This window comes from Peromyscus leucopus, chromosome 2, assembly GCF_004664715.2.
Source record: "Peromyscus leucopus breed LL Stock chromosome 2, UCI_PerLeu_2.1, whole genome shotgun sequence".
NCBI lineage: Eukaryota > Metazoa > Chordata > Mammalia > Rodentia > Cricetidae > Peromyscus > Peromyscus leucopus.
Window position 1 is genome coordinate 118,451,622 of NC_051064.1, and position 20,296 is coordinate 118,471,917.

The window sequence follows — 20,296 nt, forward strand, 5'->3', positions numbered from 1 at the left end:
AAGTGTGTAGGTCCTAAATTCACTCTTCAGCCATAAAAGCAAACAACAAACAAAAACTAAAAGGAGAAAGGAGGGAGGGAGGGAGAGACACAAGCAATCAGGCCTGAGTGGTAATGCTTACCTGTAATCCCATTTGGGAGACAGATGTAGAAGAATCCTAAGTTCGAGGACAGCCTGGGATAGTTTGAAGCAGGGCTGTGCTACATGAGACTGTGTCTCAGAAAAACAGAAAGAACCATGTGGCACTGGAAGAATGGCTCAGCAACTAAGAGCACATGCTAGCTCTGCAGAGGACCCAGGTCAGCTCACAATCATTTGTAACCCCAGTTCCAGGGGAGCCAGTGCCCTCTTCTGAACTCTACCTACACCAGGCACACATGTAATATGCATATATACGCAGGCAAAACACTCCTATACATGAAACAAAACAAAACAAAAAAATTTAAGGCCTGGCATGGTGATGCATGCCTTTAATCTCAGCATCTCGGGGAGCAGAAGCAGGTGGATCTCTCTGACTTCCTGGACAGCCAGAGCTACATAAAGAAAGACCCTGTTGCAAGGAAGGAGGAAGCTAGGAAGGGAGGGAGGGATGGAGGGAGGGAGGAAGGAAGGGAGGACTGCTCAGTGGTTAACAGCATTTGCTACTCCTCCTGAGGACCAGGGCTCAGATCTCAGCACCCACAGTGCAGCTCACAAACATCGGTGACTCTAGTTCCAAGGGGTCCAGTGCCCTCTTCTGGCCTCTACAGACACGTGCAGGCAAAACACCCATACACATCAAATATTAAAATTTAAAAAATGTTTTAAGCTAGTTGCATTAATGTCTGCAATCCCAGTGATGGGGGAGCAAAGGCAGACGCCTTTCTGAGGCTCACTGGGCAGCCAACCCAGCTAAATCAGAGAACTCCAGGCAGCAGAGACTCTTTCTCAAAAAGTGAGGTGGAAAGTGACAGGAAGACCTGACATCAACCCCTGGCCTCTGTAGACGAGCACGTATGCACACCCAGACACATGTGCGCACACATACATCATACGCGCCCACAAAGAGAGTAGTCTGCTTTCTCAATGGATGGTCACCAAGGAGGAATCAGCGCACTGTGTTAGTTACTGCATGTGTACATGTATGAATATGTACACACATTCACTTATCATGTAGCTGGAACTTTGTGGAAGACTATTTTCTGACTTAGCCAAGAAGAGGGATTCTTATATTTTTCCCATTCCCATCTCAACCTTTAAAGAAAATCCAGATCTTTGGCTTTTCCTTGAGTATAAATAGTTTCTGACCCAGAAGGATCCAGGGAGGTTTCTCATATTTGGCCACTCTTTTTTTCCAGGTCAATCACTTCTATCCGAAGTGAACTGATTCCATACCTAGTAAGAAAACAGTTTTCCTCCGCTTCCTCGCAGCAGAGGCAGGAAGACAAAGAAGAGGAACTAAAGAAAAAGGAGCTGAAGTCTTTAGGTTGGTGATTGGTTTGGTGCGGTGAGATGGGCAGGGGTGGGAGAACCTTGGGAGAGAATGGCATCCCAAGATGCTCACTTAAGACAGCCAGGACTTGTCTAGTTTAAAGGACAAAATAGGCTACTGGCCTCACTCTGGATACGCGCTTGACTGGACAGTCAGTTCCTGTACTCTTCAGGGGTAGGCTGACAAGCATCCAGACCCATTATTTGGTCTATACCTGTTTGACTATGTTCCTTATTAGACCATCGGTCTTCAGAGTCTCCTCAGCACCTCTCAGTTTCCTGGTTCTTCAGGTGTAGGCAGACCTATCACCTTCTGTCAGTGAGCAGAAGGTGATGAAGTATACAGTTCCAACCAGAGGCCAACCTGTTCTCTCTGTTACAGTGCTGGAGATGACATGTCTTGTTTGCCCTCAAATCCCTGTGTCCCTGCCCCAGTTCTGAACTCACACAGAGTGATGACAGTGTGGCATGGTGGTTGCAGCCGCAGACTCAGCATCACAGTCCTGGTTCTGACATCTGTGAGCATCGGCTCTGTGACCCGAGGCCGATTACTCAGTCTTCTGTAATGAAAGTAAATGAAAGGCCTTTAAGATTTGTTATGCTGGGCAGTGGTGGCATATGCCTTTGGTCCCAGCACTCAGGAGGAAGAGGCAGGCGGATCTCTGTGAGTTCGAGGCCAGCCAAGGCTACACAGAGAAACCCTGTCTCGAAGAAAAAAAGAAAGAGAAAACTAGAATAGTTGCTGAGACTCCAAATGCTGTAGTCACCTGCACACGTGCTATGTGCTTTCATGTTTCATGATTTACAGAGGTCATCATTTTATTTTTCTTAGTAATGCTTGATTACTGTTTTTAGGCTTTTGCTTTGTTTGGGAATTTGATTTGTTGTTGTTGTTGTTTTGAAATGGGGTCTCATTATGTAGCCTTGACTGCCCTGAACTCATACAAATGCACCTGCCTCTGGCTCCAGAGTGCTGGGATTAAAGATGGGCATCACAATGCCAGCCAACCTTGTTTACAGGACCTTCTTAAACATTAGTATAGTACTTATAATCTTTTGTAATGCTTTCAATATTTCAAGCATATAAGAAGATCCATTGCCTTTTTTAGTTGACTTGGTCTTTTCAGTTGTGGTGGGATTCCTTAGGGTCCAAGCTTATTGATGAGTTTCAAAGGAAGAAAGAAGTATTAACTATAACTTCTTCTAGAACTTGACTATGAGTCAGCCAGGAGGCAGAGGCAGGGGGATCTCTGTGAGTTCCAGACCAGCCCAATCTACATAGCGAGTTTCAGACTGTCAAGCACTACATATACCTGTCTAAAATCAAACATCCGACTCAATCTGTGTCCCCATGCCATCTTTCTCTTTTTTGTTTACTCTGGATGTTTGCTCTGAAGATATTTACAGTTTTATAAAAAATGACAACACTCTGACTTTGGCTCCTTATGATGCCTGCTGGAATGCCTTTCGAGGAGACAAGTGGGAAGATTTTTCTAGATCACAGGTGCGCTGCTATGTCCACATCATGAAAGAGGGACTCTGCTCTCGAGTGAGCACGCTGGGACTCTACATGGAAGCCAACAGGCAGGTGAGAAGATGGCCTCAAGGACTTCCTGCCCTAGAAACAGACCGAGCTCTTTGTCTTAGGTCTTCCTTAGGGACAAGGTAACATTCAATCTTCACTCCTGCTGTTTTAGCAAGACTTGGAATGTCAGAGAAAAATCCAAAGACAGGAACTCAGTGGGTCAAGGAAGGTCTAAGATCTCCAGGAAGATTAGCTTCTGAGCTGTGGATGCAGCAGCTCTCCTGTTTGGTTCAGGATGGACATTGGTATAATAACTACTTCCTAAGTAAGCAGACAAGGCCAAGCATGATGATATACTCCTATAACCCCAGCTCTTTGCCGGTGAGACATGCAAGTTCCAGGCTAGCCATGGTGGCTGACACCTGTAATCTTAGCACTTGGGAGGCAGAAACAGGAGGATTTTGTGTTGAAAGCCTGCTTAGGTAGCATAGCAAGACCTATGTTGGGAGAGAAAAAGAACAAAACAGATAAATACTGTGTAATCACATAGCTTAGTGTAATAAGATACAGCCAGGGCTACACAGAGAAACCCTGTCTCAAAAACAACAAAAAGATAACTACGGGCATTGTTGGTGGTAGAACTTTGAGAAATGTCGCTGGGAGGTATAACTGAGGTAGGAGGTAGGATAAGATGTAGAGTGATATTTTAAAATATTGTTGAAAACTGAAATTTCTCTAGTTCTTCAATCTTCAAGACTCTTAGTAGGCAGGGTGGTAGTGTACAACTTTAATCCCAGCATTTGGGAGGCAGAGATCTCTGAGTTGGAGGCCAGCATAATCTACATAGTGAACTCACTATGGACAGCTAAGGCTACATACAGAGACCCTGTCTCAAATAATAACAACAAAAAAAGGACTCATACTAGATGGTGGATGTAACCTTGGCTCCAGACTTGGCTGCCTTCCATGTAGATTGGTTATAAATCCAAGGGAACCCCAAACCAGAGCACTATAAGAAAACACAGTTTCCCACTCTTACTCAGGTCTAGAAAGCAGGTTTATAAATAGGCTGAGGCTAGAAAGACATCTCTGGTATGTGGCTAGCCTGTGTAGCAGATGGGAACACAGGAGGGCCTTGACTAGAGTGTTATAGGGGAGAACTCATGGCAATGTAACCAGTGCTAACAAGACCTCTCCCAGCTAGCATGGCCACCACATAAGTGGTTTGTACAACTGACCTGTGTTGTCTATGCTGGAGAATCACAGATACATGTACTCTGTTCCTTCCAAGGAGGTTAGTAGCCAAATTGCCTTGTGCCATCAACCTTCTTTTCATTTCTCATCCTTAGGCAAGATTAGTGTAAACTTCTTTTTCTCATTTCTTTGGAAGGACGTGGACTCTTTCTTTGGGTCAGTCCTAATTGTAAAGTTTACCTAATATTGCTCCTCTTCTCACATGGTACACGGTCACAGTAGTCCAGGAAGCAAGAAGAACCCAAAATAATTCTGAGCTGGATTCTTGGTATTCCATGTCCCATTTGACCTCCTTTCCCATGAAATGTTAGAAGAATATCTAGGCTTCTCTGCTCCCTTAACTGACACAACTGGCTGAGAGTCCCATCCCTGACTGGGCATTGAGTTCTACCTAAAGTGTTTTTAGGTGTTTTCAGATCTTTATAGACCAAACTTCTTTCCTCGAGGTACCCAAATTGTTGTCTGAGCTTTGTCCAGAGGAGTCGATGATCCACCCGTCGGCCCAGATTACCAACAGACACCTGGTAAGTGCTGGAATAAGCAGGACACAGACGGGACCTTCTGAGGGTCACTGAGACTTGTTGGGAATTTAGATTGGAACCCTTCAGCTCTAGACACCATTGCATAGGGAAGTCCCATCTCTCCCATCTCCACCTTGGTAGTAGTAGAGTCTCACTCAAGAAAACTCCATCAGGCTTAGGAGGCTGGGTGGTGGTGCTAGGCAAGCTAGCTCAGGAGGTAAAGCTATATGCTAAGTGTGACAGTCTGCGCTCAGTCCCAAGACCCCTCATGCTAGAAGGAGAGAAATGACTGACTCTTAATGAGTTGTTCTCTGACTTCCATGCACGTCTTAGCATGCACACATGTACACACACACACACACACACACACACACACACACACACACACACATAAAAGAAGAAGACTTCCTAGCAGGTGTGGTGGTACATCTATAATCTCAGCACTGGAGCAGCTTAGGCGGGAAGATCACAAGTTCAAAGCCTACTGAGCTATAGAACATGCAGTGCTAGCCAGGGAAAGAGTAAGACCCTGTCTCTGACTGGCTTGGAACCTGCTATGTAGTAAAAAAAAAAAAAAAAGGGCTGATGTTATAGTTTAGTGGTAGAGCACTTGCTCAGCATATATGAATCTCTGGATCCAGTCTCCAGTATTGCACAAATATGAAGAGTTCCTGAAGCCAGATGTGGCACACCTGCAACTTCTGCATTCAGGAGGCTGAAGCAGGAAGAACATGAGTTCTAAGCCAGCCTGAGATAAATAGCAAGTTGGATGCAAGTTTAGGGTTTCATAGTAAGAATTTGTCTCCAAAAGCAATAAAAAGGATAAAGAGAGCCAGGCGGTGGTGGAGAATGCCTTTAATCCCAGCACTCGGGAGGCAGAGGTAGAGAGATCTCTGAGTTCAACACCAGCCTGGTCTACAGAGTGAGTTCCGGGACAACCAGGGCTACACAGAGAAACTGTCTTGAAAAAAAAAAAAAAAAAAAAGAGGGATAGGGGAGCTAGGCATGGTACCACATGCCTTAATCCTAGCCTGGTCTACATAGCATGTTCCAAGCCAGCAAGGACTACATAGTGAAATCTTTCCTCACTCCCACCCCACAAAAAATGGGAAGAAGAGAATGAAGAGACTTCCTGGGGCCCAGTATGGCATTACATACTTATAATCCAAGCAGTGGAAGTCTGAGACGTAAGGATTGCAAGTTCCAAGCCAGCCTGGGCTACATCATAAGACCTGTCTCAGAATAAAAGGAGGACAAAGACTTCCAGGTCAAGTGCTGACCCTATAAACAAGAGTCCAGATGGTGTTAAGCTTAGAACAGGAGCTTTCAGTCTGTTCCTCTTTTTAATTTCCAATTTGAGCACTTTCTTTATTCAAAAGAGTGAATCTATCATGATAGTGTACATGTATAAACTTGTTTTTATTTATTTATTTTTGTTTGTTTGTTTTTAAAAGATTTATTTATTTATTATGTATACAGCATATGTGACTGCAGGCCAGAAGAGGGCACTAGATCTCATTACAGATGGTTGTGAGCCACCATGTGGTTGCTGGGAATTGAACTCAGGAGTTCTGGAAGAACAGTCAGTGCTCTTAACCTCTGAACCATCTCTCCAGCCCCTGTTTTTGTTTTTTTGAGCCAGGGTCTCACTATGTAGATCAAGCTAGCCTCAAACTCACAGAGATCCACCTGCCTCTACCTCCCAAGTGCTGGGAGTGCACCACTGTGTCACTGTGCCTGGCTTAATTTGTAACTCAATACTGGGGAGACAATAGAGGCAGGGGATAAGAAATTGGAGGCTTCTTGGCAGTGGTGGTGCACTCCTTTAATGCCAGCACTTGGGAGGCAGAGGCAGGTGGATCTCTGTGAGTTCAAGGGCAGTCTGGTCTACAGAGTGAGTTCCAGGACATGCTCTAAAGCTACACAGAGAAATCCTGTCTTAAAAAAAAAACCAAACGGACTGGAGAGATGGCTCAGAGGTTAGGAGCATTGGCTGCTCTTCCAGAGAATCTGGGTTCAATTCCCAGCACCCACATTGCAGCTCACAGCTTCCTGTAACTCCAGTTCCAGGAGATCTGACACTCTCACCAATGCACATAAAAAATAATAAATAAAAAATAAAAACAAAAAACAAACAAAAAGAAGTCAGAGGCCAACCTGAGCTGAGTATACAAATATGTGAGTGCACACATATGTCTGGTTTGTTGGTTTTGTTTGGTTTTTCTTTGAAAAGAGGGCCCATGCTTCAGTGTTAGTTGGAGCTGTTGTTGGAAAAGCTGTTTGACTTTTGGGTCTTGAGAAATACTACTAATCATCCCCCCTGAGTTGTTTCTATGGAAAAATCCCATTAGATACCATCTCAAAAAGATGAAGGGTGATTTGTATTTGGTTGAGATGAATGGACAAGGTTTCTATTTACCTTTTGCAGGTTGGAGTTGACAGCCTCATCGGGCCAGATACACAAGTTGGAAATAAGTCATCTATTAAGCGCTCAGTCATTGGCTCATCCTGTGTCATACAAGATAGAGTGACTGTTACCAATTGCCTTCTCATGAACTCTGTCATCGTGGAAGAAGGGTATGTCTCCCTCTGCGCCTGCGTGAGGCAAGGCTTCTGGTACCCCTGGGAGCTTTGGTGGACTCACCCAACCCAGTGAAGGGCTCACACTGGGGACAGGAAGGAAAAAGCTTAGCACCTTTGAAGTCTGGTTTTGTATCCATGACGTAAACTCTTAAAACATCACTAGCACCCTCCCTCATGTAGAGCAGTGTGCACTGCTTCTCTTCTTTGGGGTCCTGCTTTATGAAGATGACCGCAGTAGTGAGCCTTTTGCAGGGCTACAGTGACACTGTCCCAGTGCCAAAGTGTCACTTTCCCTACCTTAATACCCAAAGCTTCCTGGAGGCAGCGGCCTAAGAGGAGTGGACATAAAAGCCATACTGTGTTCTGAGGGCAAATGTCTCTACAAACTGTGCTTTTAACCCAGGCTGGCCTAGAACTTGCTATGTAACCCAGTCTGGTCTTCTCCCCATAAGCATCCTGCTTCAGCCCCTGAATGCTGTGATGGTAGGCATGCAGTACCATCCCCAGCTGAGAAATAATTTGCACTCTTAGACATGACCACCCTTTTGACATTGTGACACAGCATTGTCATCTACAAAGTTCACACTCAAAAACTACACCACTGGGGCTTGGGAGATGGCTCAGTGACTGTGCAAGTGTGAGGACCTGAGTTTGATCCTCAAGCACCTACATAAAAGCCAGCTATGGCCACGTGTGCCTTTAACACCAGCACTGGGAAGGGAAGACAGATGGATCCTGGGAACGCTAGAGCCAGCCTGCCTACCTGAAACAGCACTTCGGGTTCAGTGAAAGACCTTGTTTAAGGGAATAAGGCTGAGCGTGAAAGGACAGAACTGTCCCCATAATCTTTAACACTTCCAACTGTGTTTAAAGCCCAGAGCTGGGGTCCGAAGGGATGACCCTGTGGTTAAGAGCACTTATTGCCCTTCCAGAGGACCCAAGTTTGGTTCTCAGCATCCACATCTAGCAGTTCACAATTGCCCATAACTCCAACTTCAGAAGATCTAATGCTCTTCTCTGATCTCTGTAGGCACCCACATACATGTGTGCATGCTTACACAGACATCCATATGTATAAAAAATAAAAACCTAAAAGTAAAAGTCCAAAATCTGGGACTAGGGATATAGATGATTGAGTGCTTGTCTAGCATATATGCACAAGGCTCCTGGGTTTAATCCTAGCACCACATAAATTGTGTGTGAAGCAGAAGGATCAGGAATTCAAAGTCATCTTCAGCTATGTAGGGACTCAGGGCCAGCCTGGAATGCATGAGACTCTGCCTCAAAACAACAAAAGATAAACCTTTCACTGAAACTGTATTTAAAGCAAATGAAAGTGTGGTTCCTCACCAATGTAGTAACATACTCCTATAATCCTAGGACTTCAGGAGCCAGAGGCAAGATGATTTCAAATTTGAGGCTAGCCTGGGTTATATATGATAAGTTTAAGTCTTTAAAAAAACAAAAATCTGCTTTGCTAGGTGAGCATGGTGGCACATACCTTTGACCCCGAAAAGGCAGAGGCAGGTGGATCTCTGGGAGTTTAGGACCAGCCTAGTGTAGTCATGAGTTCTAGGCCAGCCAGAGACTCTGTCCCTTATATATTTTTTGGTGGTTTTTTTTTTTTTTTTTTTTTTTTTTTTTTTTTTTTTTTTTTTTTGTTTGTTGTTGTTGTTGTTGTTGTTGTTTGAGACAGGGTTTCTCTGTGTAGTCCTCATCCTCCTGGAACTCACTCTGTAGATCAGGCTGGCCTGGAACTCCCAGAGATCCACCTGCATCTGTCCCCTGAGTCATGGGATGAAAGGCATATGCCACCACCATAGGTTGCAAAAGCAAATTTAAAAAAAAAAAAAAAAAATTTTTTTTTTTAAAATCTCTGGGCTGGCTCATCATAGTAGTAAATTCTCAGCATTCAAAAAGTAGAGACAGGGGGCTGGAGAGATTGCTCAGTGGTTAAGAGTGCTGGCTGCTCTTCCAGAGATCCTGAGTTCAATTCCCAGCACCTACATGGCAGCTCACAACCGTCTGTAACTCCAAGATCTGACACCCTCACACAGATATACATGCAGACAAAACACCAATGCACATAAAATAAAAATAAATTAAAAAAAAAAAAAAGTGGAGACAGGAGGATCCATAGTTAGAAACCAGCCTGACTACACTGTGTCCAAAGAATGAGATGGGGGGTGGTGAGCACAGCGATCCATTGGGCTGAACACGTGGGGTGGGGAGCTTGTTGAATGTTTGTTTATCTTGAATTGGGGCCAGCTGGCCTCAAATCCTAGGTTTAACTTTCCTTCAGTTGCCCAAATAGTCCTGTACCGCCACACCTAACTCTTAACAAAACCCTGGAGAAAACAGTTACTTTGACAGTTCAGACAGAGTGACTGATGGGTTTAGGAATGAACCTTAGTAAAGTGCTTGTCCTCAGAGCAGGAGGACCTAAGTCTGATCCCCAGAGCCTAATGGCAGTTAAGAGCACTAGTTACTCTTCCAGAGGGCCCAGTTTGATCCTAGCATCCACATGACAGTAAGGCAGGCCAATCTCTGAGTTTGAGGCCAGCCTGGTCTGCAAAGCAAGTTCCAGGCCAGCCAAGTTTACAAAGAGCCTGTCTCAAAAAAAAAAAAAAAAAAAAGAATTGGAACAAGATGTTGCATGCCTGTAGTCTCAGCACTATGAAGGCTGAGGCAGGAGAATCATTAAGTCCAGAACTAGTCTAAGCTAAAAGGGAGATCATGTCTCAAAAAAAAAAATTAGGAGCCGGGCGGTGGTGGCGCACACCTTTAATCCCAGCACTCGGGAGGCAGAGCCAGGTGGATCTCTGTGAGTTCGAGGCCAGCCTGGTCTCCAAAGCGAGTTCCAGGAAAGGCGCAAAGCTACACAGAGAAACCCTGTCTCGGAAAAAAAAAAAAAATTAGGATTGGACCACACAGGACTAATGCCCAGGAAGGCCATGAGAGATCACCCGATTCTGCAAATTAGCATCTGATGATAAGATCAGATCTCTTTCGTCCCATACAAACTTTTCCCCATTATTTTGGGGTCACTTAGTTTTAATTACCTATGATAAACTAGAAAAGGGTAATTAAAATTCAGACACGAGTTTTGATTACCCTTCTGTTAGTATGTCTGGACTGAACGTCAGACTGGTGCATGAGTTTATTTAGAAGGAACCTCCTCATACTCACGATGTGCTTGTTTCTGCCAGCAGCTATGGGCTGCAAAGGTCTGGTGGACAGTGGCTTGGCTGCCTACCCAACGTCCTCAGGGATTGAGACATGCTAATAGGGCCACCTTGGGGAAGGTGTAGGCAAGACTGTTCTGAGAAAATTCCTGCTTATTTCTCTCGTTTTCTGCCACTTTCTATGACAGCCGGTAGTCAGGAATCAAGTCTAGTGAGGGGCTGGGCAGATGGCACAGAGGGTAAAAGCTTGCTGTACAAGTTAGAGGACCTAAGTTTAGGACTTCAGAATCCTGGGGATACGACAGGATAGCCCATGTTTGTCTGCAACCCCAGTGCTCCTTCAGCAAGATTCAAAACAGAGACAAAAATCCTCAGAGACTCATAAGCCAGCTAGCCTGGCATCGCAAAGAACCACAGGAGACCGTGCCTAAAAGAAGATAGATGGCAAGGCCTGACATCCATGCTGTCCACTGACCTACACAAACATGCCCACACTCATACACATAAATGTAACACAAATAAATTGAAGGGAAAAAAGGTAGAGGGGACTGGATAAATGGCACACACACACACACACCAAACAAACAAACAAATAAACAAAAAGTCTAGTCAAAACTTAATTGTTGCCGGGCAGTGGTGGCGCACGCCTTTAATCCCAGCACTCGGGAGGCAGAGTCAGGCAGATCTCTGTGAGTTCGAGGCCAGCCTGGGCTACCAAGTGAGTTCCAGGAAAGGCGCAAAGCTACAGAGAAACCCTGTCTCGAAAAAAGCCAAAAAAAAAAAAAAAAAAAACTTAATTGTCAGGGCCAGAGAGATAGCTCAGTGGTTAAGGACACTAGCTCTAGAGGTCCTGAATTCAATTCCCAGCAGTGGTACGGTGGCTCACAACCATCTATAATAGGATCTAATGCCCTCTTTTGTGGTGATATTGTGTTCCCAAAAATACTGTGCACCCTAATAAACTTATCTGGGGTCCGAGAACAGAACAGCCACTAGATACAGAGGCCAGGAAATGGTGGCACACACGCCTTTAATCCTAGCATTCCAGAGGCAAAGATTCACCTGGATCTCTGTGAATTCAAGGCCACACTGGAAACAGCCAGATGTGGTAAAGGTGTGGTAACAAGAGCCTTTAATCCCAGGAAGTGATGGCAGAAAGGTATATACGGCATGAGGACCAGGAACTAGAGCTGGTTAAGCTTTCAGGCTTTTGAGAAGCAGTTCAGCTGAGGTCCATTCTGGATGAGGACTGAGAGGCTTCTAGTCTGAGGAAACAGGATCAGCTGAAGAATTAGCAAGGTGAGGTGGCTGTGGCTTGTTCAGCTTCTCTGATCTTCCAGCATTCACCCTAATACCTGGCTTCAGGTTTGATCTTATTAATAAGACCCTTTAGGATTCATGCTACACTCTTTAGCATACAGGTGTACATGCAGATAGAGCCCTCATATATAAAATAACAAATCTCTAAAAAAAACAAGCCTTAGTTGTCAAGGCTTTAGTTTGTTGTCTGTCTGTTTAGTCCCCCTCAACTACATCTGTATTGCCTCTTAATATAAGGTGGATGACATCAAACAGTCTCTAATCCCATCTTCAGTAAAGCAAGCTAAAAGTCAGGGTTTTACTGGGTTTTCTATGCTGTCTATGGTTAGCCAAGTTTAGCCCTCAAAGCCAAACAAGCTATTCCTGTTTCTCGTTCTAATTATTCCCTTGAACATAGCCTTCACGATGCATTCAGCTGACTGGCCCGCACACTGGATCCTTGTTTTTCTATCCTTGCCCCCCATTCCACCTGCTTTTTTTGTGGTGATAGGGATTGAACCCAGGGCCTTACACTTGCTAGGCCAAGGGTTCTGCCACACAGCAGTATCCTTTCTTGTTTGTCTTGGAGCCTAGTCTGATATAGCCCAGGCTGAACTTGAACTTAATGTATAGCAGAAGATGACTTTGAACTCCTAATCATTCTACTTCTACCTCCCGGATTCTAGCATTACGAATATGTAATCGTATGCCCTGCTTGTGCTTCCCAAATTCTAGCATTACGAGAGTATGTACCGTCATGCCTCAGTTCTTATTGTTTTGTTTTGGGTTATTTGTTTTGGTTTGAGGTGTGTGCTTGTGCGCGTGTGCGCGTGCATACGCGCGCTCTCGCATGCACGCTTACACTTGAATATAGGTATCCACCAAATTAAATTCCCTGAAGCTGGAGTTACAGACTGTTGTGAACCTCCTGGTGTGGGTTCTGGGGATCAAACTGCAGTTCTCTAAAAGAGCAACATATGCACTTAGTTGCTGAGCCATCTCTAACCTGGTTTGTTTTTGTTTAATGCTGTCGATAACAAAAGTCCAGTAGAATGTCTGATCCCCTGGGGCTGGAGTTACAAGTGGCTTGAACCATCCAGTTTTGATGTTGGAAACCTAACTCAAGTCCTCTGCAATAATATGAGTTCTTAACATCTGAGTCATCTCTCTAGCCCCTTATCTTCTCTTTTTACTTTTATTTAATTTTTTTTTTTTCAAGACATTGTTTCTCTATGTACCCCTGGCTGTCCTGGAACTTGCCCTGTCGACCAGGCTGGCCTCGAACTCACATAGATACGTCCACCTATGCCTCCCGAGTGCTGGGATCAAAGGTGTGTGCTGCCACTGTACTTTACTTTTTATTTTACTTTTTATAAAGTCTGGCTAAGTTGCCCGAGCTGCCTTAACTGGCTCTGTAGCCCAGGGAGGCCTTAAATTATAGGCCTGTACTACCAGGCCCAGCTTCCAGTCCCCCTTATTCAGGACATTCCTAACTCTTTATATTACATTGTTGGTTTGGTTATAGACAAGGTCTCCCTATATAGCCCAAGCTGACCTACAACTAATTTTGTAACTAAAAATGAACTCCTGACCCTTTTGCCTTCACCTCCCAAGTGCTGGGATTACAGTCATAAAATGCCATGCTCAGTTGAAAATGAACCTTGTTAAAATTAAGTGCATGATGCACAACCTGTCTGTTTCTGTAATACCTCAGAAGCCTATGCTAATTTGACAAACAGCCCCTCTTGGCTCTTTCAAAACCACAGCAGTGCTGGGCATGAAGCTCAGTGGTACAATACTTCCCCAGTGTATGCAAGAGCCTGCATTCAGTCTCTAGCATCAGAAGTGAAAGAAGACCAGAAAGCCACCTTTCAAAAAGGAAGAAGGTGGAACACACCTTTAATCCTAGCACTTGGGAGACTGAATTTGAGAACAGACAGGTCTACAGAGTGAGTTCCAAGACAGTATGTAATAAGATGCTGTCTCAAGAAAAGAACCCTAAATAGGCAAGAAAAAAATGTTTAAGGCCTAGCTGAGATCCATGAATTTCTGTCTCCAAAAGAAGGAAAAGAAAATGCTTGGGTTTTTGTTTTGTTTTGTTTTTTTCTTTTTGTATGAGATTACAGGTATGAACCACCATACCTGATTTATGTGATGCCAGGGATCAAATCCAAAACATTGTGCCAACTAACATCCCCTGCCCCATATCCAGGTTCCATGTCAGGTAGCTCACAACCACCTGTAACTCCAGCTGCAGAGAATATGACACCCTCTTCTGGCCTCCTTAGCTACCTTCTCACTTGTAGGGCACATGCATGTGCATGTGCACACACACACAAATAAAAATAAGATGCATCTTTTAAAAAGCTGGTCACAGCAGTACACACCTAAAATTCTAGTCTGGGAAGATAGAGACAGGAAGGATCCCTAGGGCTTGCTGACTGGTTGATTAGTTTAGCAAAGTTGGTAAGCTCCAGGTTCAAATAGAGATCCTGTCTCAAAAAATAAGATAAGGGCTGGTAAGATGGCTCAGCATGTAGAAGTGCTTGCTGCCAAGCCTGGCAACCTGAGTTTGATCCCTAGAAATGGCATGGTAAAAGCAGAGAACCAGCCCCTCTAGCCTACACACCCACCATGGTACACACTAAATAGATAAATGTAAATAAGGTAGGGAGTAACTGAAGATGCCTGAAGTCAACCACTGGTCTCTAAAAGTGCATGCTCACCTGTACACTCTTTCACACACACACACACACACACACACACACACACACACACACACACATACACACATGTATAAACATTGTGTATGTACACATGTACACACAAGAGTGTGTTTGTATGTGTATTCTTTTCCTCCCTAGAATAAACTAAAGGAAGTCTTGTGTATGTGTGTGTTGGTACTGTGAATTGAATTCAGAGCTCTCTGCTCAAGTTAGGCAAGCATTCTACTACTTTACTATTCTCTGGTCCTAGCCAGGCATGGTGGCACACACCAGTAATCCCAGCGCTTGGGACCTCAAGATAAGGTTACCCTTAACTACATAGCAAATTTGAGGCCAACCTGTGCTACATAAGTCCTGGGACTCCAAACACACACACACACACACACACACACACACACACACACACACACACCCTAGATCCCAGCACTGAAGAAAGACTTAAAACCAGGAAAGGATGGAGAATTTAGAGGTACCTTTGTGTCACCATCAGGGCTTCTTCCTTATGTGGTATAACACAATATGGTACAGAGTGGTGTACCTGGCCATAGAAGCATAATCCTTTCCCAGGGCCTGCATTTTTGTTTAAAATGTGAGCCCACCAAGAATAATTAAGGGCCAAGTCTCCATTAATCTTAGCCGTCACTGAGTGGCTTCTCAAGAGCACTGAAGAGGATTAATACAGCACAGTCCCTAGTGCCAAGCTGAGAGCTAATATTAGGAGGCAGAAACTGGTTCTGGTACTGGGCCCAGTTCTTTTATCTTTTAGGTGCTCAGGCAGGAAAAATACAGTCTTGCTGAGAACTGTCAACTTAAGAAAGGTGGACATAGTCCTCCTGCCTCTCCATCCCCTGTATCATGAGCAAATGAATACATATACTCCTAGTAAAATCCCCGATCTTTGGGCTTAAGGTGTAGTTCAGTAGTAGAGATGAGGTGGAACATTCACGGGCTGATTGTGGTCGTTCATGTCTATAATCCCAGCACTCCGGAGGCAGAGGAAGAGGACTGCCTCAAGTGTAAAGCCAGCCTGGGCTACACAGTGAATTCAAGGCCAGCCTGAACTGCAGTATGAAACCCTGTCTCAAAAAATAAGAAACTTCCAGGTGACGTGGTACACACCTTAAGTCCCATCACTTAGGAGGCAGAAGCAGGTGGATCTCTATGAGTTTGAGGCCAGAAAAAAAAAGAAAAAGAAAAAGGAAAAGAATTATTAGATATATTAATACACCATACATAAAATATATAATGTGTGTATTGTGGTACTAGGATGGAGCCCATGGCTCACACTCTGCACTGGGTCACACCTCAGCCCTTGGTGGTTTGAGGTTTTGATTTTTTTGGTGGGTTTTTGTTTCAGTTTTTATTTTTGTTTTGAAATAGGGTTTTACTATGTAGTCCTAGCTGGCCGTGAACTTGCAGAGATCTGTTTACCTCTGTCTCCCCAGTACTGGGGTAAAGACAGTTTGTGGTATCTGCAGTGAAAGTGAAAAACAGTTGAGACAAACGGTCAGAAAAAAGCTTCCTACCCAGTGTTCATAGAGCCTCCAGCTTCCCATTGGTCGGTCAGCCTCCTTTTTCCAGTCATAGTACAGGCTCTACACGGAAAACCAATGGATCTCACAAGTTACACATAGACTAGATAAGACTGTCGATAAAGCAGACTCCTGAAGACCCTGCTTAGAACTGCTAAAGAAGGGGCTGGAGAGATGGCTCAGAGGTTAAGAGCACTGACTGTTCTTCCAGATGTCCTGAGTTCAATTCCCAGCACCCACATGGTGGCTCACAACCATCTGTAATAAGATCTGGCACCCTCTTCTGTATACATAATAAATAAATAATCTTAAAAAAAAAAAAAAAAAACTGCTAAAGAAAAGGAAAAGCAGGCTGTGGGGCATTGTGGAAATCTGACCTCAGACATTCCAGCCACTTCCTTCTAGGGATGCTTCCCACCCACATCCAGATTCCAGTGTAGCCAGTTAGTAGTCTTTAATTATGGCCTTGTCAACGAAAGAAACAGCTCTCACTCAAAGGAATAAAGCTGTGGCTTATTTTGGAGCCAAATATGAGAGGCCATGGCCCTGGAACATAGATTTAGGTCTCCCCAAATAAACATATTCCAATGAGGTTGCAATTCTGAACTTTCTATAGTAACTAACAGAACAAAAAGAGGCATAAATCAAAACACATTTCCAATAGTCAGTGGCTACACTGGGTAGATGGGTTACAGCGAGACCAGGAGAACTCTTTACTGGCTTTAGATGCTGCCTTAGCCCTTTGCTGGAAACTCAGGTTTGTTAAGTTAATGCATTCCAAAGGTTTTTATCTGTTAATCACAGGATGTTAGGTTCAACACAGTGGTGGGCAAGAACTAAAGATAGCCCAAAATAACTTGTAATTAGGCTCCAGACCTGCAACATTCCAACCTCTCCACATCACTGAGGTTCTAATCAGTCAACCCCACAGCTATGTCCAGGAATCCTCATCCGCAGCTTCTTGTGTTCTGCTGACTGTTTCTCGTCTGCCCACTGGCTCTACCTCCCCACTGACTGTTGTCTGCCCACCACTTGCCTAGTTCCAGAGCATGCTCTTAGGATCTTAACCACTGATAGGAAACATACATTACTACCACCTTCAGACCTTGGACTTTGCTTTGGCTAAGTGGAAACTTGTTTTGTCTCTGGAACCCGTGTATATAAGGCATTCTGCACTTTCCTTATTACCTACCCTCTATAGGGAATTTCCCAAAGGATATGGAGCCACGGTAACTGTTGACTGCAAGGCTTTGCAGTTTGGACAAGTTGCAAAGTTCTGGATTGTACCTTGTAGAACACCCACTGAATGTATCCCGAGACTGCCAAAAAGCAAACTAATACTTGTCCCATTCATACCACCCACAGAGATGCTCAGCCTAGAATAGGCTTTAGCCTTCCCTAGGAATGGAGATAGCATAGATGGCCTGTTTCCTGTTTGACTCTGGGCTGCCATCTGAACAGTAAAGCTCTGCTTGCTGAGAGAGCACCTTGTGCTTTGGGTGCCCATTTATGCTCAGCTGATTGTCTGTAGACGGTTCTGGATTTTGGTTCCAGGTCAAAATTCTAACACCTTCCATGAATGAGCTGCATCCCTAGACTTCTGAGCTATACCAAGGACTAGCTGTTGTGTAGCAGAATCCTGCCCAACATCCTGCCTATGGCATCAGCACTTCTTCATGGGTGTGGGCCATTCTCATTGAAAGTTCAACATCAATGAATAGTGCTGTTTAAATCATGTTGATACCTCCAGGCAATGGTGGCACACACCTTTAATCCCAGCACTCCGGAAACAGAGGCCAGATGATCTCTGTAAGTATGAGGCCAACCTGGCCTACAAAGCAAGTTCCAGAACAGCCAAGGCTGTTACAAAGAGAAACCCTATCTCAAAAAAAAAAGAAAAGAATATGGGTTCTAGTATCAGGCAGAACTGGATTTGAATATGTTGTTTGGCAGTTACATGGTTTAGAATAAATGGTTTAAATTCCCTAAATCTGTTATTTCATCTATAAAATTTAGATGCTATTTTTATATCAGATAAAAATGGTATTCAGAGAATCACCTAGAAATGTTTTCTCTAATTAAATACATAAGGTTCTCATCCTGGACCTACTAAAAAAAAAACTGATGGAGGCCAAGACAAAAGATGTTCTTGTTTTTTGTGTTGCCCATAATTTTGTTTTGTTTTGTTTTTTGTTTTTCAAGACAGAATTTCTCTGTGTAACACCCTTGGCTTTCCTGGAACTTGCTCTGTAGATCAGGCTGACCTCAGACTCACAGAAATCCTCCTGTCTCTGCCTCTGGAGTGCTGGGATTAAAGGCATGTGCCACCACCATCCAGCAAAATATTTTTATTATCGTATGTGCTGTGTGAATAGTGGGGATGGGGTTGGGGTGGAGGCATATGTATCATGGCGTACAGAAGTCAGAGGACAGCTTTCTGGAGCCAGCCCTCTCCTTTCACCTTTGAATGGGCTCTGGGAATTGAACTCCTGTCCTCAGGTCTGCACAGCAAGGGCCTTTACTCCCTGAACCATCTCGCTGGTCCTGCCCAGGGCAGAGTTGTAAAGACTCATTGCTATGATATATGTTGTGTGTAGCGTAGTACCTGGCATATATCTGTAATGAGTGTTGGTGATAGTTTTCAAAAGGACCTTTTTCTGCCAGGTGTGGTGGGCACACCTTTAATACCAGCACTTCGTGGATCTCTGAGTTCTGGCCCACCTGGTCTACATAGTGAGTTCCAGGACAACCAGGGCTATGTAGAGAGACTCTGTCTCAGATTTTTTTTTTTTTTTTTTTTTTTTTTTTTTTTAAATTTAAAGACCTTTTTCAGCTGGTGAGATGTCTCAGCAGGTAAAAACTCTTGCTGTGCAAGCCTGAGGGGCTGAGTTCAATTCCTGGACGCACAGTGAAAAAAAAGAACCAATGTAGCTACAGTTTTCCTGCCTTGCCCACAGTCAGGACAAATCCCTGTCACCCGCCAGTCCCACAGCCGCTCAGACCCAACCAAGTAAACACAGAGACTTATATTGCTTACAAACTGTATGGCCGTGCAGGCTTCTTGCTAACTGTTCTTATATCTTAAAGTAACCCATTTCTAGAAATCTATACCTTGCCACGTGGCTCGTGGCTTACCAGCATCTTCACATGCTTCTTGTGCTGCGCATCTGGCAGTCAGTCCTTCTGCCTTCCTGTCCTTTTATTTCTCCTCTCTGTTAGTCCCGCCTATCCTTCCTGCCTAGCCACAGCCGATCAGGTTTTATTTATTGATCAATCAGAACAACTTGACATACAGACCATCCCCCAGCACAGCCAAGTGCAGACCATCTCAAACACCTGCATTCAGGCCCATGGTCCTAATCATCCTCTATACGGACCTGCTGGGTAAAGCCACAAAGAACCCAAGAAGGGCTCCCACAGGACATACAGAACATCCCACAGCAAACCAACTCTCAAAACTTGCCATGGCACTATACATACACACATACACATGATAATAACAATTTCTTAAAGACTGTTCTCCCCCTCACAGTCTTCAGGAGACAGAGAAGTAGTTCTAAATTCAACCAAACAGCAAGAGCTGCTGCTGCTTTTGAGAGTGTGTTTAGGGCCTACAGCAGCCTTCTAGTGGAGTGGAGTAAAGGGCAACATCATTTGAACAAAGCAGTCTTTCTGAAATAGAGCTTTTTGTTTGTTTGATTTGGGGGGGAGGGTGGCAGTACTAAGGACTGAGCCCAGGGATTTCCACATGCTAAGCAAGTGCTCTATAAGTAATACTGCCCAAACCACCCCCCTTTTCTTTATTTTGATACAGAGTCTCACTAAGTTGTACAGACAGTGCTTGATCTCACTCTATACTGAAGAGGACCCTGAACTTGTAGTCTTCCTGGTTTAGCCTCCTGAGTAGCTGGGATAACAGTCCCAAGCCCCTGTCCTTGGCTTGAGATAAGCTGGTTTTTAAAATATCCATTTTTGTGCTAGGGGTGTATTTCAGTGGCAGAGTACTTGTCTACCATGTATGAGGTCCTGGGTTCAATTCCCAACACTGCCAACATTCACGCGCACTCGCGTACAGGTACACACACACACACACACACACATACACACACACACACACACACACACACACACACACACACACACACACACACCTGTGTATGAGAGAGAGAGACCCAGCACTCGGGAGGCAGAGCCAGGCGGA

At 44.4% G+C, this 20,296-nt stretch overlaps 1 protein-coding gene across 3 annotated transcripts in view; it reads left to right on the top strand.

Moving 5' to 3' along the window:
* Positions 1–20,296, top strand: part of Eif2b3 (eukaryotic translation initiation factor 2B subunit gamma) — a 79,956-nt gene that overhangs the window by 53,476 nt on the left and 6,184 nt on the right. For all 3 annotated transcript variants that reach the window (XM_037202852.1, XM_037202851.1, XM_037202850.1), the window contains exons 7-10: positions 1,338–1,465; positions 2,868–3,058; positions 4,696–4,773; positions 7,199–7,347. In XM_037202852.1, the coding sequence (XP_037058747.1) occupies positions 1,338–1,465; positions 2,868–3,058; positions 4,696–4,773; positions 7,199–7,347 (546 nt within the window). The remainder of the gene's footprint in view (positions 1–1,337; positions 1,466–2,867; positions 3,059–4,695; positions 4,774–7,198; positions 7,348–20,296) is intronic.